The sequence below is a fragment of the Elgaria multicarinata genome, chromosome 1 (genome assembly GCF_023053635.1).
Source record: "Elgaria multicarinata webbii isolate HBS135686 ecotype San Diego chromosome 1, rElgMul1.1.pri, whole genome shotgun sequence".
Classification (NCBI taxonomy): domain Eukaryota; kingdom Metazoa; phylum Chordata; class Lepidosauria; order Squamata; family Anguidae; genus Elgaria; species Elgaria multicarinata.
The window spans coordinates 9,899,890-9,923,377 of record NC_086171.1 but is presented as its reverse complement, the minus strand read 5'-3'; the positions used below and the strand labels follow the sequence as shown (position 1 = coordinate 9,923,377).

The following is a 23,488-nucleotide window of genomic DNA, read 5'->3' as shown; positions in this document are numbered from 1 at the left end:
TTATATCCTGCCTTTCTTCCGTGTAACACAAGGCAGTGTGCGTTTTTTTCAAGGATCGCCCAAACGCAGATCTACTTAGCTTTAGCAACCTTGTATTCTCTTTTACACAGACTTGGATAAGGAATAAGGGTCAAAAGTTGAAAAGTCCAAAGTCCACAAGTCTAGCTCAGTCAAAGAGCAGGCATTTATCAAAGTCAAGTCAATCCAAGGTTAAAGCCAGCAACTTGACAGAGTGCAGTGTCAGACAAAGATTTAGCAATACGAGTGGTCAAAGGCAGTCCATGGTTAGTGCCAGGGTCCAAGTGTCAGCAGCACAATATATCACTCAAGGAAGCGATGTTTGAGAATACTGGAAGCTGTAGCAAAGTGTTGTTCCAGCAACTAACAGGCCTATTTTATATTATGGTTTTATACTGTTGTTTTATACTTTGAATGTTTTTAATTTTTGTGAACCGCCCAGAGAGCTCTGGCTATTGGGCAGTATAGAAATGTAATAAATAAATAAATAAACTGAAGGCTTATAAGCTGAAGCCTCCAAAGTCCCCACCCAGGACCTAGCTGCAGCATGTCACAAGGCTCCTCGAAGAAGTCATCCTTGTAAGGAGGGTCTCTACTCCTGAGAGGTCTTTTAGTCACGAGGAGACTTTCTTTGCAACTGAGCACTCTTTCTCTTAGGGCCCTATTGGCTTTCCACATGATACAAAGATCTTGAGGATGAGATGGTTGCTTAGCCTCTGTTTCAAAGGCAGAGTTCCCCTCCTCTTGTGGAAATGGGCTGGCGGCCACCTCACACAAGGGTCTTTCTTGTCTCCTGACATGGGCTGCCCTTTGATGTTGTCTGTCTCTGGGAGCTCTAGTTCCTCCTCTGAGAAGGATTCCTCCAGCGGAGACATGACACCTTGCCATGCCAAGTGCCTTCAGAGTATGCCCTGGGCCTCTGGTCCAGAGGTGAGTAGAAAGTAGACCTTAAGATGATTTGAAGTAGCTCAGGAAGGGATTCTGACTCCCACTTGTACTATAACTACAACAACAACAACAACAACAACGAATATGTTTCTCCCCTCACTCGCCCACCAAAATTAGGCTGCTGAAAAAAACACAGCTTGGAAGAAAACCAGGGGTGTTTTTTTTTGTCTTGGGCTAAGCATGGACTTAGAGGCACCCTGTCCTCAATTCCTATCATATATCCACCCTCCTGAGCCACTATTTTGCACCTAGCTCTGGTTGGTGGAACCCAATAAGCCTAAAACCTGCCAATCTTTGCTCTAGTCTCCTGAGCTGGGGGGAAAGCTGAATCACAACAATGTCTGGAGAGGCTGGCAGGAGTGCAGGCCTCATTCTATGAAAAGCCCCCCTCTGTTTTCCTCAGCTTCCCAACTTTAAAGTTGGAAGACTTAAAAGGCTATAAATGTATGCACATTTATGTGCAACTAAGCTCCATCAAGCACAGTGGCACTTATTTCTGAGTAAACACGCAAAGGATTGCTCTACAAAGTAACCTTTATAATGTATATCAGGGTGACCATATGGGAAAGAGGACAGGGCTCCTGTATCTTTAACAGTTGTATAGAAAAGGGAACTTCAGCAGGTGTCATTTGTATGCATGCAGCACCTGGTGAAATCCCTTCTTCATCACAAGTGTTAAAACTGCAGGAGCCCTGCCCTCTTTTGTATCTGGTGAAGAGGGCAGGACTCCTGCAGCTTTAACTGTTGTGATGAAGAGGGAATTTCACCAGGTGCTGCATGCACGACACCAATGTGGTGTAGCGGCTAAAGTGTTGGACTGGGAGTCGTGAGATCTGGGTTTTAGTCCCCACTCAGCCATGGAAACCCACTGGGTGACTTAGGGCCAGTCACAGACTCTCAGCCCAACCTACCTTGGGCCTGCTTCAGTTGGACCCCCCCCCCCCCACAGGGCTAACATCTTCACCTTGTGGGGAAGAAGGAGCTGTTGGTTTGCCCCTCCATTGGGAGATGAGAGGACGGAGCAGGGCCTTCCCACCAGCCTAAACAGTCTCCTTAATTTCTTTTTATTTTCTCCCTCTTCCCTCCCCATCCACTTTTCCTTGTGTGTCACGTCTTTTTTTAGAATGTAAGCCTGAGGGTAGGGACTGTCTTCTTTATTGATACATTGTAAGCCGCTCCGAGAGCCTTTTGGCTGAGGTGCGGGATAAAAATACTCTAAATAAATAAATAAATAAATACCTCACAGGGTTGTTGCTGTGAGGATAAAAAGGATAAAATGGAGAGGAGGAAGGGGATTATGTGTGCCGCCTTGGGTTCCTTGGAGGAAAAAAGGCGGGATATAAATGTAATAAATAAATAAATATAAATAAATGACACCTGCTGAAATTCCCTTTTCTATAAAGCTGATACAGGAGCCCTATTCTCCCTTCCATATCGTTACCCTAATGTATATGATATGATTACAGCACAATCCTATGCATGATAACTCAGAAGCAAGTTCCTACTGAGTTCAATAGGACTTTGCCACGGGTAAGCATGTACAGGAGTGCAACTTTAGAGACATTTTGCCCACTGAAAAGTGTAAAATAAATGATTCATGATAATGGATTCTGGCTTGAAACGGCTCATATCCATGCTATTCATCCATACCTGCATCCAGTAGAGACCTTCACTGTTTCTTTCTCTCTTCGCTTCTTGCCTTTGCTAGAACTCCTTCTCAAGGGAGCCCTATAATGTTAAAAGAGTCAGTGTCCAAAGTGTACTGCACAATTTGAAAAGGATTTTTAAGTGGATGTCTTAGCAATGAGAAACCAAGATTTGCTTACCGCAGGTCCACTAACTTTTGTTTTATTGTTCTTATATGTCCCAGAGAAGGGCTGGATGCTCCTGGAGAGAGGATACCTGAGGCACCATCTAGGACATATTCGTACATGAAAAAACACATCTCGTTATAGCCATTTTATTTTATTATTAAACCGGCAATTTCATATTTATTTAATTTCATTAAAGCCCAGCGTAAATTGGAAGAGATGAATCTCCTTTGGTCAGTTATTGTGTGTGCCTGTGTAGCAAAATAGAAAAAAAGAGGAAGAGATCGAAATGTATGAAACTTCGGTTATATCTACTACAATGATTAATTAGAAGGGATGCTGCTAGTATAAATTTATAACCCAGGCCACTTTAGACTTCATGGTTCATTTTTTTCAAAAATGTAGAGAGAAGTCCCCCTTTTTCTTCTTCTTTTTTTGCTTATCAGCCCTCCATAACTCTAAATAAAGGATCAAGCTGCAATAGATTTTATTTGTGCATTTTTCATGAGGAGATGGGGAGAGGAGAATGCCTTGAGAATGGAGGAAGCAATGAAAGAAATAATAAAGGCAGGGAAATAGAAAAGCCATAAAGGGGGTAGAAAAAGTATATTACTACTGTTGTTATTGTTTATTAAAGGAAAAATTCTGGTAATGAAGGGAAGCAATGCTTTTGTGAGAATAACAGGCTTTCTGAATATTTTATGAATGGAGGTAGAAAGGCCTGCATCAAATCACAATTAAACAATACAGAAGGCAGCAGTTGGAATTACCAAAATAGAATAATGCTAACCAGCACACAACTGCTAGAATGTTAAATGATATCAAAAGAACTGAGGTAAACAAACATTTTATGTAATGTATTAATTGTGCCGTATCACGTATCAAGCGTAAAAATACAATAATACAACACAATGAGAGTACTGGTCCAGTTCTGCGGATACCATTACAGAATTGGAGGTGATTCGCCTTTTCAGCATTCTATCATGATAAAATCTGAACATTCTATACATCATATAATCAATATAATTGATTCTCATCATCCCCAGGAGAGCATGGTTGGGGAAGGCCGTACTAGTCTCTTAGGAGGCTAGTAAAGTAACAATAGTAATTCGCAGGTTGGCAACTTTTAAGGGTTCATATATTTATAATCTGACCAAATTTCGGAAAATTCTGATGAAGAATGGCTGAGTTATAGAAACTTTTGTTTCGAACAACAGCCCTCACACCGTTTTTGCAACCGTTTTTGTGCCCACCTAAAACATTTCCTAAAAGTATCCTGCTGGCAGTTTAGATAACGTTCAAGATTCAAGGATATTGCAAGGGTGTTGCCTTTTGCTGAAAAGCTGCTGTGCATTTCTACACTTGGGAGGTTTCAAAGTTCCTCTTTTAAGCAGTCGTTTCATTAAGGGCAGTAATTCAACATGTGTCTGCCTGACAGACTGATGCTTCCATAATGGAGCCCGATTCCTGAAAGAAAAATGGCTGTTGTCAGGGTGAGAACACTGCAGTGGTAGAAGACAAGAGATGTGGGAAAGGGAGCTGCTGCCCCCGGGGGCGTTTATGACGTGCTCCTGAATCCGGCTGCATGTGCTGGTGCGTGCTTGTCTGCAATGTGCTGCTGCTCGTGTTTGAATGTGAAGTGCAGTGTGCATTTGGATGTGTCACATGCATAGGGTGACCATACGGAAAGGAGGACAGGGCTCCTGTATCTTTAACAGTTGTATAGAAAAGGGAATTTCAGCAGGTACCATTTGTCTGCATGCAGCACCTGGTGAAATCCCCGCTTCATCACAACAGTTAAAGCTGCAGGTGTTGTGCCTTCTTTTGTATCTGGTCGAGAGGGCAGGGCTCCTCCAGCTTTAACTGTTGTGATGAAGAAGGAATTTCACCAGGTGCTGCATGCATACAAATGACACCTGCTGAAATTCCCTTTTCTACACAGCTCTTAAAGATACAGGGGCCCTGTCCTCCTTTCCATTTGGTCACCCTACACCTGCAGCTGAGGTATTTGAACTGCTCTGGTGTGTGTCCACATAGATTTATATGTGGCATGCTGTTGCATGTTTGTGTGAGATGTGCTGTTGTGTTTGCCTGTGGTATCCTCTTATCACCTGTGTTCGTATGTTGAGTGCTTCATGTAACATGTTGCTATGTGCGCTGCTTGTGCGTGACATTGCTGTGTGCCTGTGGATCTTTGCATGTGGCATGTTGCTGCATGTGCCATATGCTGCTGGGATGTGTTGTTGCATGTGTTTGCTGAGAAGTGCTGTTGCCTATGAAGTGTTGCTGCATGAGGTTGTGCTTGTGCATGGCACGCTGCTGTGTGTGTTTCCACATGTTTGGTGCACTGTCCTGATGCCCAAAGACAAGTGACTAGTCAGATATTCATTGCAGCTGCAAGCCTTAAGCTATCTGTTCTTCTACAGATTGTGCTGACATGTTTGGTTTCAAAAAAATATCCCACATTCAACTCTTTCCTAACAGCCTGCCATTTCTATTTGATTCAATATTTTGGAAGACATAGGAACATTTATCATATGGTGCCTAACTACCTAGGCACCAGACAGAAGTTCAGTTGAAAAACACAGATGCTGCATGCTAAATCACCCTCAACAGAGATCAAACATAAAGGCAAGAGAGATGGTTTTCTTTCTAAACTGGTTGTGGGGTCCAACACACATAGTGGCCTGGTCCACACATATCGACAACCCATGGGTTGTTTAAACTATGGGTTGATGGGACTGAACAGCAGAGCACATATATGCTGCCTCCTAAACACTCATCACTTCTGCTTTCAATTCGGTTATTATCGTGACATTTGAACCTAAGAACTCTGAGATTAAATTCGTTGTTGGGTCTGGGTTTGGATGTCATGATAACAACCCAGGAACAATTCCTGGGTTGTTATTTGAAGGCAGAACTGACAATCTTGTGGGAGACAATGTGATTGGTCGCTCCTGCTAGATATTGGCAATTTCTGGGTTAAACCAGCAACTGTCATTATGAGCGAACCAGGTCTGTTTGTTATCAACTAAAATTGGGGAGAAACTGTGTAGATTGGGCGTGTATATGTCTAGCTGCCTTTCCAATATTGCATCCGATAAGTGGATGAAGGGCCGGCCCATTATACTGGGAAGCACCGTAATCCTGCTCCTTCGCTGCATGTAGACTCTACATACTCTGAGATGAGGGTGAATAAAACTATGAAGAAAAATTCTCCATCAAAAATGAATTCTGGAGTTTTTATACAGATGAAGATTCCCCCCTCACAGGAGTTAGTGGTTTAGACTGATAGCCTCACTGAACACACATATTCTTCTGCTTGTGTTGCACAAAAATCTCAGAAAATTGTAACAGGATGTTAATTCTTCTCTTATCACCTCCTATGCAAGCAAACAAGCAAGTATGCACATAGGCATGCAGGCCAGTACCCAAAGAAGTGTGCAATCGGCTCTGAATGGGCTTCAGAGTCCCCTGATCCTGCATTGTTACCCAAAATGACAGTCTTGCAGGTTGGGGGGTTAAGCTTCAAAAATACCCTCAGAGGATGGTGAGCAGCTGCCTTCAAAAAACAAAGAAGTAAAAACCCTATTGGGAAAGCAAGCCTTCGTTGTACGTACGGAAAACGGCTCTTTGGATCCTAGCCAGAAGATGTATTTGTGCTGTTACAAATGCACTTCTATTTTTATAATGCACTTTGAAACCTCCCCTCGGGGGGAAATGCAGGAAAGTTTTTAAAACGCTAAAGGACAAAACTTTCTGTGTTAACAAGTGCAACCGGCACATCTAGAGGATCGTTAACAAAAAGGTGTATTAAAATAATGGCTGGGGTCCAGAAAAGCTGCTGTGTGTGTGTGTGTGTGTGTGTGTGTGTATGTGTGAGGAAGAATGCTAATTTCCCCTTCTGGCAGGATGTCACGTGCCCAAAGGAGTCCAAATGTGAGGGCTCCCTAACCTTCAGCACAGGAAGACTGCTGTGAGAAGGGGTGGAATTTAAAAAAACACACCTGTGCTTGTGCAGAACACTGGATGCATCACTTTGGAATGCAGCCAGTCATTCTTCCTTTAACCCCAAGCGTACATAATCCTAACCTACGGCAGTGAGGGAAGTACTTTGTGAAAATCCTTATCACTGTCAGAGAACGTTCTCTGGTTTCGGTACAAAGGTGCCACTAGAACATTCTTATGCAAGTGTATATCTATGCATCTAGTTTTTCTAACCAGCTGGAAACCTTAGCTGAGTTCCATATCATAAACACAACAAATTAATCTACTATCTGTTACTGAATAGCTCGGCCAAAATGGCTTGCAAATGAGGACTTTGGTGCCCTCAACCTAGCACCGGGTCTCATATGTATAATCTCTCTTTTGTTCTGGAAAGGGCTGCATGGGGCAAGGGACTGATGGCAGCTAGTAGCAAAAGGATCCTGAAGGCAGTATGCTAGCCACCTGCATTTATCGTAAGTAAAGTCCATGTAATCCTTTCATGTGACAGGCAAACCATGGGAACTCTGCATGAATGTAGATGCCTTGCAGATCTCCAGGTCACCACCTTAGTCAAACAACCTACAGGGGTAATTTAGATTGGCTAATGTAGTGCGAAATATGGTCCAATCCAGAAGCATCCTCAGCCCAAGATATGTCAGAAGGTTAAAACACCATCAGCTGCCACTTGTGGTACCCTTTTTCTGGGAATCTCTCTCCTGGGGGGATCTGTACGTCGCTCCCAGAGCGCTTCTATGCGACCCCAGTGCACCCCGAAAACGATAGTCTGACTTCCCTGTAAAAGAAACGAGGAAGAGCCGTCCATGCCGCCGACGACGATGAGGAGAGCTCTCCCCCGGCGAGGAGAGCTTGGCAAAAGAAGGAGGGGTGGAGAGCTTCTTCCGCTCTCCACCCCTCCTTCTTTTGCCGAGCTCTCCTCGCCGGCGGAGAGCTCTCCTCATCAGCGTCGGCGTCATGGACGGCTCTTCCTCGTTTCTTTTACAGGGAAGTCAGACTATCGTTTTCGGGGTGCAGTGGGATCGCATAGAAGCGCTCTGGGAGCGACGTGCGGATCCCCCCCTCCCGTTTGTCCCTTGGAAGCATGGCCTTTGTAATGCTCAGCCAGCCCAAACTCAATTAATAAGCCAGGGGTCTAAAGGAAGACTTCTACTCATTCTAGGAGCCCAGCTGTTATTTCCTGTTTAACCTCTTCCTGAGTACACCCAAAGTCACTGCCTCCTTTGTCTACTCCATCTTTAGAACATCACAGATCATACTTTGAGAAATATATATGTGAGATTTTTCCCCCTTCAGAGAAGTCTGCAAAAAAAAAAAAAAGTCTTCTGCAATTTATGTAAATTTCATTAGTATGTAACATTATGTGTATTTTTCTCAGCACAGCATACAATCAACAAACAGAGTGCACAAAAATGTTCTACTCAGTGGAGGCTGAAGATCACAAATGTATAAAACACTGTTTTTGTTTTTTGAAATGGGCTTATTTTCTAGTAACTTTCATATTTTCATGTTATTAAATTTGTGTACAATTCCGGAAAGTCCATGGAATCTGCACAACTCGGAAGACATCAGCCCACTGTGTAATCCATAGGTCAAATTTATAGAAATCCAAATTCATTTGAATCCATTTCAGATTTTTCCGTCATCCTTATTTCTGTCCTTCGCATACGTGTGTATAGATATATGTTAAAGCATTTGCTTGAGCTGTATTATTTTTAATATAGTGATGGCAGACAAGATAGCACTAGATCTTATGTAACACCTTTACTTTTGAAGTACCATAAACAGCAATTAATCCTTCTCCAAAATATATGTAAGATAGAAGCACTGTATTTTATCCCACAAAATTGAAATTCCTAGTGTTTTACACAAGACGATTCCCTAAATTTAAGAACAAACTTTGAGGATGTTCTCCACAAATGAAATCTTGTGTGTTTGATTTAAGACAAAGATTATGTAATTTTAAGATGCAGAATGACAAAGGTGGGGGAGAGGATGTCAGATGTTGTGAAAGTTCATAACATGTTTTGCGTGGACCCTTGAGCTGGAAAGTTCTAATTGGACATAACAAGTGATAGTATCATATCACTCACTAACCGATAGTGAGAAAATGAATGCAGCGGCATGCACATTTACAGTTATACCTTCATCATGGAAGATATTCCTGCTGGTTGGATGATGCACAGGTGAAGCTTCGTAGCTCTGACAGGATTCTGAAGGAGAGGAGAGTGGAGTACCTCCGTGGGAACACGCAGCACTCCTGGACTGCTGTTCTTCATCCTGGTTTCCAGTTACGTTGTCAAATGCAAACGTTGCAGTGCTAGCCACAGGGGAAAGGGAGGAAGCACCAGAATCTGATGCTGGTGAGGATGCTCTCATACACATGGGCAGAGGTGATTTTGTAATGTGCATGGGACTACCATAACTGTACGAAGGCTGTTGATACAAGAGATTATGAAGCAGATTATGGCATTCAAGAACCAACTGGAACAAGCGTTACTTTGAACGTGCAATCCCATTTTTATAGTACTTTTTTTCTCTCCATCCTGTGTCTGTTTTTGAAGAACCATTCCAGCAATCGCACATTGTTATTAACCTTTTATCTCAACTGCTTTCCATTTTAACAATTTCCTTTGCCGGATTTGCATTTTAAGCTCTTTGAACTTTAATAAGTTACCTGCTAAGCATGGCTTTGTGTAGTTTAAATAACAGAGTTAATATCACAATTGAGAAAAAATAACAAAAAGATGGCAAATATAAAATTAAATCAGAAGTCTTGGGGCTGCTGCAAGAAAACAGATGTTTTACCTTGAAACAGAAAAGTCTTGAATATTTCTTCATTATAAAGTTTCATCACAGATGAGTAAATACTGCCTGCACTAAAATGAAAGCAGAGAGGAACAAAGGCTGGGCAAAGCTAACAAACAATGAGAAGGCAAGGAAGAAGAAAAAGAAGTCACCTTTCTTTCAAGGCTGTCCTCTCCATCTGTGGAGCTGATGCTGTCGTAGAGTCTTGTTCTGGTTGGTCTTGATCTTTTGTTCTTTACTGAAAGCTGTACACGAGTCTTCAATGCTTTTGAGTCCAGCCTTTCTGTCTCAGGGACTGCTTCGTTAAAATCTTCAGGGAGAAAAAGAGTATGAAATTACATTATGCATGTAACTATCCCAATATATCCAGACATTTCGGTGCATGAAACATATGCACACTTTATTTGAATGTGGGATAAGCAGGATGTTATGCACTTTTTTCAGTGCATAATAGAGGGAATAATTTCGCTCTGCACTATTGGTCACTGCACCTAACCACCCCCCCCCCCACATATCGTAGAGTTGTAAAGGTGCATAAAAGGGCAACCAAAATGATCGGGGGGGGGGGCAGAGCAACTTCCTTATGAGAAAGTGTTGCAACGTTTGGGACTGTGTAGCTTAGAAAAACGGTGAGTGAGGGGAGACATGATAAAGGTATGCAACATTATGCATGGTGTGGAGAAAGTGGATAGGAAGAGGTTCTTCTCCCTCTCCCATAATATTAGAACCCAGGATCACCCCATGAAGTTCAATGGGAGGAAATTCAGGACAGTCAAATGGAAGTACTTCTTCACACAGTGCATAGTTAAACTCTAGAATTTGCTACCACAAGATGTAGTAATGGCCATCAACATGGATGGCTTTAAAAGGGAATTAGACATATAAATGGAGGATGAGGCTATCAAGGACTACTAGTCATAATGGCTAGTAGTCCTTGATAGCCTTATCCTTGATAACCTTATCTGGTATCGGAGGCAGTATGCCTATGTACGCCAGTTGCTGGAGAACACAAACACAAAGGTGTTAGTGCACTCATGACTTTCTTGTACGCTTCCCACAAGCAGCTGGTTGGCCGCTGTGGGAACAGAATGCTAGGCTAGATGGGCCTTTAATCAGATTCAGCAGGGCGCTACTTATCTTCTTATTATAAAATTGGCTCACGTGCTCTCAGCAATAGAAATTGGAGCTATATTGGGGGCGGGGGGAAACTGTAGATAACCCTGCCTGCTAAAACTATACCCACTCAAGAGTTTCAGTCCCACACCAGCCCTGCTCACACACCTACAGCTGATGTAATGGTCAGTCAGGGGAGAAAGTGATACATGACCTACGCGTCTACATAGACAAAATCCATATATGGAACCAGACAGTAAAGAACTACAGCTGTCCATTTGGAACTGGCAAATTATGTCAGATTTAGCTTTGGTTCTAGGCAAACCAGGACAAACCGTTTTAACATTTTATCTTAAGTTAGGCACCTAGTTTTGATGATTGCAATTTCACTTTAAATCTTGATCTACTCACTGTTCATATTGTCTAGTTACCTTACATAATAATTTTGAGAATTAGTTCCTAAATGTACTTTCCCGCCTCCTCCCTCCCACTTCCTTTTCCTTTTGTGTCCTGTCTTTTAGATTGTAAATGTGAGGGCAGCGGCTGTCTTATTTTTGTCAGCTGCTCTGCTTTTGGCTGAAGAGGAGGGTAAAAAATAATAATACTTGGAACAAATAAATAATTAAGATGTCTCTTTTCTGCTAGCACAGAATAGAAACACTCTGCTTCTTACTTTCCTTATGTGTGCCAGCGAGTCCCTATGGTTGTTATCCTATAAGCTGAGCAAACAATCTTGATTTGTGTAAACTAATCCAAAGCGAAGTTGTTAATTCATTTTAACTGCGGAACCCACAACTGTGTAACTGTAATTCCTTAGCCTCCATCAGGCCTTACTTTTACATACAGATATTTTTCAATGCTGCACTGAACATTTTAGAGGCGCAGTAACATAAACATAGATAAAAGGTGTCCTCAATCCACTCTAGATTCAGAGAACACCCCCTTTCTCCCCCTATTACTAATTATGAATTCTGGATTCTGCACACGGTAGGAATTACTGTTCAAAGTAATGAGTTGGATCCGTTAGCCCATTGAAATCAATGAGACAAAATTAGTCACGATTAAGTCCCATTGATTTCAGTGGGGAGGGGGTATGGTTCAGTGGTAGAGCACATGCTTTTCATGCAGAAATTCCCAAGCTCAATTCTTGGCATTTTCGGGGAGGGCTCAAAAAATTCCTGCCTGAAAGCCTGGAAAGCCATTGCCAGTCAGTGTGGACAATACTGAGCTAGATGTACTGATGGTCTGCCTCAGTATAGGGTAGTCTAGATACAACCCATTCTTATTAACTAGCAAAGTGTTCATGGCTAAAATAAATTGACTTTAATGTTCAATGGGCCTAATGCCCAAGTAATTATGCATACGGCTGCAGCGTACAGCTCATATAACCAAAGCCAACGTTGTCCTTTGTACCAGGAGTTCAATATGCAATGGACTCCATGACAGGATGGTTGTGTAGTGCATTGTAGCTCTGGATCCCTCCCAGGTGCCCCAACTCCTCCTAAATCCTAACTCATATTGAGTATAGAACTCATTGCATTATGAGAAAATCTGGTTTTCTGACTGAAGGCCTTTCCCCATGGGAAGAAGGCCATGGTTAGACCTACCTGGTCTAGCCATATGGAGGGGGTATGATCTCGCGATATGGTTATCACAAGATCTCCCCCTCTGCCTACACGTGGCGCATGACGTTGTAGGAGGAAGAGGATGTTGCGCCTGACATTTTGTTTTTATTTTTAAAGGAGACGGAGCATATGAGCGCTCGTGCACAAAAGGTGATGTTTTCTCAAAATAAAAAATAATTTCCCTGCTCCCCCCACCCCGCCCCCAATGGGCACAGACTCCTGAGGAGCAATGTGCCCTGTGTGCAGCTCCCAGTTCACGAGGAGCTGGGACAAACTGCAACGCCCACCCAAACGTTCCGTGGTCTCGGGATGATCCAGAGACAGTGGAAAAAGTGGGATTAAAGGGTAGGGCAATATCCCAGGGAAAGGGAGGGATCATCCCTCCTTGCTCCCGGGATGCCTTGTGCATCATGTGGATGCACAGGGATGATCCTGGGGCGATCCCCAGGATATCGCCCTGTCTAGCTTTCTCTGATACATTACAAAGGTCAGACACAGCAAGCAACATCCCTATGTAATGCGAGGAGATGAGGACAGTTTTTTGCAGGCATGAGCACTATAGCTTTTTATTTTACCATTTTAAACAAGTATATGGAGAAAAAAACACTGGAAAGGGCAAAGACAAGGACTCTGAGCAAAAGTTAAAACCCAGAGGGAAAGCCGTTTAAAAACTGGCAAGACAATCAAAATGACAAGTGGAAGCGGGAGACAGAGTTGTGACATATTCCACAGTAATGTCAGGGGTATCATATGGCTTGTGATATTAGCTTAACTGGAAACCTGGCAGCAAAATACCCACCAAAGCTGCCCTTGCTGGGACAAGAATCACCATTTACCTTCAACTTGGTTTATGGCTAAACTAAATGTAGCACCAATTTGTGTGTGAATGGTTTAAAAGTGCAAAGAGCAGGCATGGAGAGAGATCCTCATCAGGAGCCTGGTGGGGGAGGTAGGTTCTTCCCCCCCCCTTTTTTTTTAAAAAAAACTCTTTGCCTCCTGCTGCAGTCCTGATCTGGATCAGGGGAGGGCAGGGCAGGGCACCTGCTATTTGCACTGGAACAGAAGTTTTGCCTTCATACTAAAGGTATATAAAGAGTAGGCACAAGATCAGGACTACAAAAGGGAGCAAACGATTAAAACCCCCCTCCTTCCTATACCCAGCTCCAGATCCGGGGGTCCTGCTATTTACATTTAAAAATTCATTTACACAACTGCTAATTGCATGAACGGGGTCATGTTTAGTTTGGATCTTTGTGGTTTAAGTGTTGCAGTAGAGCAAACAACAGATGCATTGGGGGCAATATTGCTTGGGTGGGTCAGTGACAGCTGCACATTTTCTATGGCTAAATCAGAACTACAGCAAAGGCCCACACACTAGTTAATCCATGTATTTTAAGATATGTTGTGGTCCCTTTGCATCAGGTAAGTAAGTATAAGAAGGCTCAAGATCTAAGACCATCTGTCTTGCTGAGAACACTAATGCCTGAGGGAAAGCATGAACTGGAATACTCTGCAAAATCAATTCTTGTGTCAATTGTTTATTAGGCTCTTTCCACAAAACAAGAACTTCAATGGCAGCAGAGAAAGAAGAGCAATTGGAGTTGCTAAATTCAATAAGAGACCAAAATAAGCTTTCATCAAAGCCAGGAAATGTTTAACAGTCACAAGAACATAAGAAGAGCCAGACTGGACCAGCCCAAAGGCCAGGCCAGCCCAGAATTCTGTTCACACAGCAGCCAACGAGATTCCCCAGAGAAGCCCACAAGCAGGACATGAGTGCAGTAACACCCTCCCACTCGTGTTCCCCAGCAACTGGTATGCTGAAGCAATTCCCTCTCTTCGGGGATCCCTGGGAGCTGAAGTTCAGAGGGGGTCTTGAGAACTCTTAACTCAGTGGTCTCCAACTGGTCCAGACCTGAGACCCAGCTCGAACTCCCAACCTGCAACATGGGACCCACTTTCGCAATTCTTTTCATGCCCAACATAGCGGCAACAGCTTTGCTGCGACCCATTTGGCCTGATCTTGTGAGCAACTTTTGTGTCGCAACGCACTGGTTGAAGACCACTGTCTTAACAGAATTCTTAGCATCCTCACCAAACTACAATTCCCAGCATTCCTTGAGTACCCATGATGGATAAACTTGTATAAAATCAGTATTAAGGCCAAATATTAATCATGATATTAATATTTTAATCATGATATTATTTTCATGATTAGAATTTGCAACTACAGGGGGAAGATTGGGGGATTGGGACTGCAGTGTGTATGTGTGTGTGCATTTGGGGGTGGGGCTAACCCTTTCCCTCACATCATGGTCTTGTCAAAGGAACCTTCCTCCCAGGGCAAATAGCAGGTACAGGAAGAGAGGGCAATGTTAATCAGGACCATGGTATAGAAGGGAAAGCCTAATTCCCTTACATACATAACAGACCCAATCCTGATCACATACCCACCATTGCTATTTATATTTTAAAAAACTAGACATGATAACTGCTATGAGGCAATTCATCTTGTTTCTAGTTTGGCCCTCAGTTTGTAATGTAAATCCAGTCCATGAGAAACTGTAATAAGCAGGTGTCTATAAGCTGGTGTCCTTTTGCTCACAGAAAAAAGAACCTGATCTCTTAATGAAGCTGGTATAAATATAGTAACTAAGGACCCGATTTTATGCATGTCTAGATACGGGGGTGGGGGGAGTCCTACAATTCCCATGCCGGCTTGGGGAATGCTGGTAGTTGTAGGACTTTTTTCTGTCTAAATGTGCTAAGGATTATGCCCTAAGTAAGTTGGAGAGAGTGAGAGTCAAGAATAGCATTAATATGGTTCCAATAGGCCTGGGACTGGAGAAGTAAAGGGAAAGGGCACTCTAGCCCCATCCATCAGCCAAAGGAACAAGAGCCACCAATTGCTATTCCAGGAAGAACCCCGGTAAGGGAAGTTCAGCCTGGCTCACACTGGATATAAATGACCACTTATAGCTCACCACTTTGTACTGGCCTTGAAGAACTGATCTCTCCCCTCCCCTTATGCGTCTTGTCCCCCCTCCCCCAACCCCCAGTTAGTAAGCCTATTGACAGGGCCTTGTCTCTCCTTTTTATTGAGCTGCTCTGGAAAACAATAATTGCCTGGAAAGTGGGATAAAAATACAGTGACTAACTAAATAAACAAGTCAGCTGAGACTCTGGCCACTGATTGTACAACTGGAGTCAGTCAGTAGTTACCCTTTTGTCACTATGGTTACCTAAGTCCAAAAGATCTTCATAAGGTGTTTGAAATAATAATAGCTTTAATGCCTCACAAAGAGCACTTCGAGAGGATTTCAATTTAAAAGGAGAGGCAAGAGAGCATTAACTCCTGAAGACAATTATGTTGGAGCAATTATTTATAGTCAAAGAGGATTCAAGAACAAATGCAATAAGTTAATAGGTATTAACTTATCTTGCCAAGTGAATATTTAGATCAATGTTGATAGAACAGCAGCAACAAAAAGAACAGAGGGCAGGTGCAGCCAGCAATACATAGCAGCACGTGTGCATTCTGACCACACACCTACAGTTCCTGCGGAGTTTGTTATACAAAAAACTGTCTCACTCGCCACTCCAATCACACTTTATACTCTCCCTGGTTCAAAAGCAGTTTGGGGTCTTTCCCTGGAGAGTAATCTAAAAACAACTGCATACATAGCATAGACACACCACCCGTTTCCATTTAATTTTCTTTCACACAAAGTCCAAAAAGGGGTTTTAGAAGGTTGGGAAATTCAGAGAGAAGTTTGTCAGTTCTGCGAATCAGCGTCAAAACAAATAAACGAACAAAAACCGGGCACACACGAACCCCCTTTGGACTGCAGCCCAAATTAATTCTTTGCTTCCGCCTTCTGTCTACGGAGATTCTCATCTCTGAAGTTTATTTGCCATGGAACACACTAAAAGGAATGTTTTAAATAGAAGCCACAAAGGAGGAAGCTTTATAACTAACAAACAAAATAAATAGTGATCTGTCATTAGGCAGCACTCAACGCCAGGTTTCTTAAGGTAAGATATACGAAACTACAGAATTAACAACAAAACAGGTTCAAGAATTCATATAACATTCTTCAATCTGCTGTTTCTTTCTGCTTCCTGTCACCTCACTGCTTTCTTTTCCCTTGGCCCTTACCATATTGCTGCTGACATTTTAAAACTACCACATTGATGCGCACAGAACATTAAAGAAGAAAACAGCTGCTTTATTAAAACAATCATGGCCATGCTTTCAAGCCAGCAGGTTATGCATACAGGATTATTTTACCTATGGAATGTTTGCTGTCTAAGTAACTGTGAAACGACATCAGACCAGGGAAAACGGCAGCAGCAATGACATAGTAAGAACCTAGGAGCCCCTGGGAACGGGGAAGCAGCCATGTCCAGGCTCTGGGCTGGGAACTGGGCAATAAGAAGAGCTATGCTGGATCTGGCCAAGGGTCCACCTAGCCCAGTATTCTGTTCACATAGTGGCCAACCCATGGCCCATGGGAAACCTAGAAGCAGGATGTGAGTGCAACAGCACACTCCCACCCTTGATCCCCAGCAAGTGCTGTACTGCCTCTGATATTGGAGGTAACATTTAATCATCAGGACTAATAGCCATCAGTAGCCTTATCCTTCATGAATTTGTCCAATCCCTTTTTAAAGCTATCCAAATTGGTGAGCCATCACTACATCTTGTGGATGTGAATTCCATAGTTTAACTATGCACTATGTGAAGAAGTACTTCTTTTAATCTGTCCTGAATCTCCCACCAATCAGCTTCATAGGATGACCCTGGGTTCTAGTATTATGAGAGAGGGGAAAAAGTGTCTCCCTATCCTCTTTCCCCACACCATGCATCATTTTGTACATCTTTATCATGTCTTACTCACCTTTTTGTAAAGCTAAACAATGTTGTAACCTTCCCTCATAGGGGAGTTGTTCCAGCCTTGAGACCATTTTAGTTGCCCTTTTCTGCACTTCTTCCAAGTCTACAATATCTGTTTTTTAGGTGTGGTGATCAGAACCGTACACAGTATTCTAAGTGTGGTTGCACCATAGATTTGTATAAGGTGAGTATGATCTTGGTGGTTTTATTTTCAATTTCTTTTCAAATGATACCTAACATGAAATTTTTACTTTTTCACAGCTACTGAACACTAGGTTGACATTTTCATCCAGATGTCCACCACAACCCCAAGATCTCTTTCTTGGTCAGTCACCACTAGCTCACATCCCATCAGTTTCTACTTGTAGTTGGGGGGTTTTGAGCTCCTCTCTCAACCAAGCCCTCTGGACTAGAACTGAAATCTGCCTCCACTGCATGACTCATTATTAAATCCTGCTTGTGAACCCTAAGTACAATCTCGGTGATCACTTTCAACAGATTAAATGCTATGCACTAGTGGTCTGATGCAGCACAGCCATTATATTCTACGATAACGACAAATGACAACAGATACATAAAAGAGATTGAGCTACATCCAATGCTGCATGAGTGGACTTCCATTTGTACAATGGAAATGCCACTTCCATCCATAAATCTGCTCTGGAGTCTCCCAACTCACCAAAACAGAACTGGTGGAGGGGGGGGGTCATGGGAAATGCATGGAGATCTGTTCTACTAGCAGATGGCCATGGTTGGATGCAACCCATTGAAGCAAGCAAGTTTGTTTCTTTCTTTCTCAAGAATCCACTGAAGCAGTTCAACAAAAATATTTTGGATCTATGAAAGGGATCTTGGACAGCAACGGTATTTCAATAAATATAACTGGTGACCCATTCAACATTCTTGCCTTTGAGATACTAAAATCCTTTACACAACTGTTTTTTTAATTTTTTTGTCAGGGAACAGTCAGCCCTGAGTTTTAGCAAATGGACAATATACACACACACACACACACACACACACACACGTAAATATTTATGAGTTGGGATTCCCCCCACCCACCCACTCAGAAGCAACAGCAATCTGGGTATCCACACCAGTTCTTAGCTCCTCAATCCTGAGAGCCAATATGTTACACAACAACTTCAAAGAACATTGTCAGAAATTGTGCTTCAGCACAGCAGATCTGACTGTTGGCAAAATTAACATGAGATAAGAAATCTTTCTCTTTTTTTCTTTTCTTTCCCAATGGCGGATAACTTGTTTACTTGACCATCATAAATCATCCACCCAAGCACAATCCTGCCTTAGTACAAAATAGCTTAAATTAATATAGCAACAATGGCTGCTGTCTTAATAAAATATGAATGATATCCAGATCCAAACTGGTGTTTTGGATGGGTCAGTTACACATTACTGAACTTTCAGACTTTCAAGACAACAATCCTCTGGACTCTAGACATTGTTTGAGGGGTTATAAGATACTGGGATCATAAATAGAGCTATGAATCTGGGTATATGTATGTGAGTGTGTGCGTGTCAGTGCAGGGACTCCTGAGATCAGTGTTGTGACTGCGAAAGAATAAACGGGTACGTTGGGGAAGTGAGGAAGGAGGACGTGGGCAGGTTGGGGAGAAGATGTGAATCTGCTAGATCTACAGGTCTCTGAGTTCCTGTCCCCACCCACAGCCAGGTAGATGAGCTAGATGGGCTCAGAGATTCATCTAGTTCAAAATGCAAGAAAGGATATGGAGAGATTGTACAAGTTTCTCCCACCCCTCCCATCCTGCCTGGCTCTGCCCGGCAAAGCATAGTATAGGGTAGACAGAGGACTCTGAAATCAGAGCCCTCCGTCTAGCACGTGATGGCCCTGTAGGACTGTGGGGCAGGCAGACAGCAACCCCAGGACTCATAACATGATTTTAAACTGGTTGTGGAATAGAGCAAAAGCAATTCAAATTTATCCAGAAAAAGAAAATAAATTTAAGAACTGGTCAGAAACAGGCTATACTGGCTGCATGATTTCACAGGAATTTAGGATCCTTTTCCTGTATCTGTACACTAATAGTTACAACGAAAACTATTTTTTGCAAAACAAATCTACATGTGTGGACTCATTTTGATCATTTTTAAAAGCAGCCCTCTGAACCATGAATGGTTAACACTGGAACAAGCGCTTCATGTCACATACACCAGGTCACACAGACATAAAAGACCTCACCATGAGATAATTTCTTCCTTCCCTGAATGAGGATAAATCATGTCTATAATGTATAATACAGTCCCTGACGATTACCACTTTTTCACATTCCTGTGCTCAGACAGATCAAAGGAGGCTATCTATTATCAATCCTGCAAGGAAGAGGCCAATTGGCAATTCCTAACATAATCTTAATCAAGTGTATATTCCCTGCAGAGCAGAGGAGGAATTAGATACTTTCTGCTCAGACATTTAAGAAGGAATGATTCTTGTAACAGCTGCTTTTTGCCTGGATTGGATAATGGTCTCATGACCCAGGAAGCTCGAGTTATCATAGAACAAAAAATAAAATAATAATCGCTTACTTTGTGCAGTTATTTCCCAAAAAACATTTCAGCCAGATAGCTGATTTCTACCCTCTGCTATCTTTCAGTATTTTGCATATTGGAAGGTGTATGTATAATGTATCAAAGTTTAGATAAAAGTTTGATGCCATGGCTGCTCATGGTACTGCTCTGTCAGGAGTTTTAACCTGATGACGTGTGAACTTGACAGGGTCCCTTCACACAATGTGCATTCTTGACATGGAAAGCATTGTTTGTGTAGGTTATCTGAAGGATTGCCTCGTCCCATATGTACCTGCCTGGACCCTAAGATCATCTTCCGGGGTCCTTATCTGTGAGCCCCTGCCAAAGGAAGTGAGACAGGCAAGCTACAGGCAAGAGGGCCTTTTCGGCTAAGGCACCCCAGCTGTAGAATGAGCTCCCTAGAGAGGTCCGCCTGGCGCCTACGTTTACTCCTTTCAGCGCCAGATGAAGTACTTTTTATTTTCCAGCATTTTAGCAACCTGGTCTTTTAGCTCTGCTGTTTCAAATTTGTATTTTAAATCTCTGCATTGCTGCTCGGTTTTATTCTGGTTGTACTTCTATATTGTGGTTTTAAGCTTCCATGTTTTATATTTTATGCTGTACCTCATGGTTTTAATTTTTGTGAACCGCCCAGAGAAGTTCTGATATTTTCAGTATAGAAATGGGGGGGAAAAGGAAATAGCATGTAGACACAAGGTGTGCATGAGTGTCCACCAGGAAGCTATAGCAAGTGTGTGTACAGGCAATGAAATACACATGTGTATGATGGCCACATATGATGGCGCTACTACTACACATGGGTTTCACACTATTTCCTTTATAGAAGTGTTTTGTATAATGTGTGGTGTAGACTCAGGACCTGGGCCTATAAGTAAGAGTCCCATGACACATTTTGGAACACTTGAAGCAGAGCAACAAGGGTTCCACACCAGACAGGAGACTCACTGCAGCAGCTGATTGTCACAAGAGACTTATGCACACACTGAACTTCAGAACACCTGATTCTAAAGAAGAACTCACCAAAAGATATCATTAGGATCACACACACCGCCCCCCACTTTACAGTTCTTTCTGCAAACTTGCGCAGGAGGTCTATTAGTTAATGGGCGATTACTTTCTACCTTTAAAAGCTTACAGACTGAGGACATTTGCTAAAAGAAACATCTTTAGGATCTATTAAGGCATATGGACAGTGAGAAAACCAATTTCATATCTGGAACTCACTAGGCTAGAAGCTACCTTACTATAGTTTGATTTGATTTACAAAACATGTTTCTGGGAAACAAATTAGCAACTTGGCAAAAGATCATACAAGCAGATCTGTCAGTTACACTAATGGGAGAGCTTTACATGTGATGACGGTAGATGTGTGTTTTAAGCCTGGATATATCAAATTCACCAAATTAATGTATGAAGCAAAAGTTTGATTTTGAATATAAAAGTGGCATGTGGGCAAGTGGTGCTAAACCCTTCAATCTGCCTTACTTCGTCCAGTTTATCTCCCCAGCCGTTTTTTCCCTCAGCCATACTCCCATGCCAGAAGTGATCCCAGGTCAGAGAAATGCAGTTTAGGAAAGGGGCTGAAAGTATCAGGTTAAGGGAGGGGATGTATTCCTTATGGATGCACCACTTTGGGCCTTTTAATCACACATACATTCCACTTGACTACACACTTGTCTGCTCCATCTTGTCCAGTTTGTCCCAAATACATCTAATGTTTGCATGTTTAACACTTATATTTATCTGTATATCCATCCATCCATCTATCCATCCATTGCTGGTTAAGTCACACTGGGAATTGTAGTCCAACACATCTGGATGGCTCCAGACTGAGGAAGGCTGATCTATCCATAGAAATACGTTCATATGTCTACACAAGTCATTGGTTTATTTTTGTACACCAAAAAAAACCCACAACCATTTGTGAACTGTTCTCCTCCCTGGTACATGGGTTAAATAAAAACAGATACAGGATATATAAGAGAACACACACACTCTTTCTTAAATTTTTTTATTAGCACAATGTAGACACTGAATGGAGCTAAAACTGAACGGAACAAAGGTGTTTTTATATACCTTACAGGTATTGTAATACGATAATATATGACAGCATTTTAGTTGAGTCACCACAACACTGAATTACATATCTGGAAACGTTAACGCCACCACGATTATATCACACAGAGACAACACAATTATCAAGCTTATCATCTGGTTCAAACAAACCTTGACTTAAGGCATCCAGGCAAGACACTTGCTTTGTGTCAAGGTTTTCCATTGCATCTCCTCTTGAGACTTCACCAACAGATGTTTGCCTTTCAAAAATGTTGTTGTTATTGTTAACTTGGCTCCCGTTTTGCTTCAATAGCCTGAAAACTTCCGTTTCCAGTTCTCTAATCTAGGAGAAATACCGTCAACTATTAGCAAAAATCTGCAATCTTTCCTTTTCACCAAATGAATAGACAGAAATACTACATTACAAATTATTTAGTGCCACACACATACTAGACACTGAGGGCTGCTTCATGTTACTCTTTTCCAAAGCAGGGATATTTTCCATGCAGTACAGTACCGTTTGTTTATTTAAAACATTTATAATTTTCCTCTCCACAAACTGTGAGGTGGCTAACAATATTTCCAAAGTAAAAGAATGAAAATTACTTACACGAGCTTGTAAACCTTGAACTTCTACATAGTGGGCTTTCTCTAGATCTTCTATTTTTTTTCTTTCTGCTTCTTGTCTCTTGATAAACTCAAGTTCTCTTAGGGGAAAAAACACATTTGTTGATTAGAATGAACTGTAAATTGAAACAGGCATTGAAACAATTTGCAGGGGCAGTACACTTTTGTATGCACTTTCTTAGGAAACCATTATGTTGATAAGGTAGTTTATATTATTCTGATAGCAATGAATATGCAGCAGTAAAATGGAGGAAAGATTGGAGCAAGTATTTTATATTTAAATGAATAAACTGAAGCTGCATCGCAAAAGAGATTAATCTGAATTACTTCTGGCTTCCTTTATGAAAATTTATTAATCACCAGTTGAAATGAAAAAAACTAAATAAATACATGTTATTAAAAGTGTGTAAAAATCTGTTATGTTGGTGCAAAGATGATCAATGATAGAGAGCTTTTTTACTGTGCACTTGTCACTCCCTGTTCATGTTTGTTTTTCGTTTCTTTAGCCAATGTTGTGACTCTCCAGTTTCACTCCTGTTTTTAAATAGTATTGTTTAGAGCAGGAAAAATGTGATATTATTTTTGAAAGCAAAAGGAAACTCTTTTTTCCACTTGTGCAGTTGTGCTAGGATGCTAAACCACAGTGCTACTTGGAGGTTATGTAATGGAAAAACAGGAAAGGAAATCCTCTTTGTATAATGCACAGACCTCAATCTCAAAATTCTCAGTGTCAAAGCTCTATGTGATTCTACCATCGTTCAAGGTTTACATCATTGTCTTTTGTTATCTAAAAGTCCTCTGCAGCTGCAATCCTATGTACACTTACCTGGCAGGATGCCCCACTGAATGTTAATAAAGAGCTCAATATTTTGAGAGCAGCAAAGCAGGAAATGGTTTTTTACAGGCCTTTTTTCAATAGTTTTTTCAGAAGAGAAGAAGCTATATAATGTATACATTCTCTTAGTATTTCCCAAACTTTTGATTCCTGGAACTCATTTTTTTATAATTAAAACTGA

General features: G+C 41.9%; 1 protein-coding gene across 1 annotated transcript in view; it reads right to left on the bottom strand.

The window, feature by feature from the left end:
• The window catches only part of PPP1R9A (protein phosphatase 1 regulatory subunit 9A), a 161,645-nt gene that overhangs the window by 22,899 nt on the left and 115,258 nt on the right, over positions 1–23,488 (bottom strand). The window contains exons 11-13 of the mRNA XM_063123090.1: positions 22,456–22,552; positions 22,017–22,188; positions 9,740–9,897 (exon numbers count right to left, since the gene is read on the bottom strand). Coding sequence (XP_062979160.1) covers positions 9,740–9,897; positions 22,017–22,188; positions 22,456–22,552 — 427 coding nt within the window. The remainder of the gene's footprint in view (positions 1–9,739; positions 9,898–22,016; positions 22,189–22,455; positions 22,553–23,488) is intronic.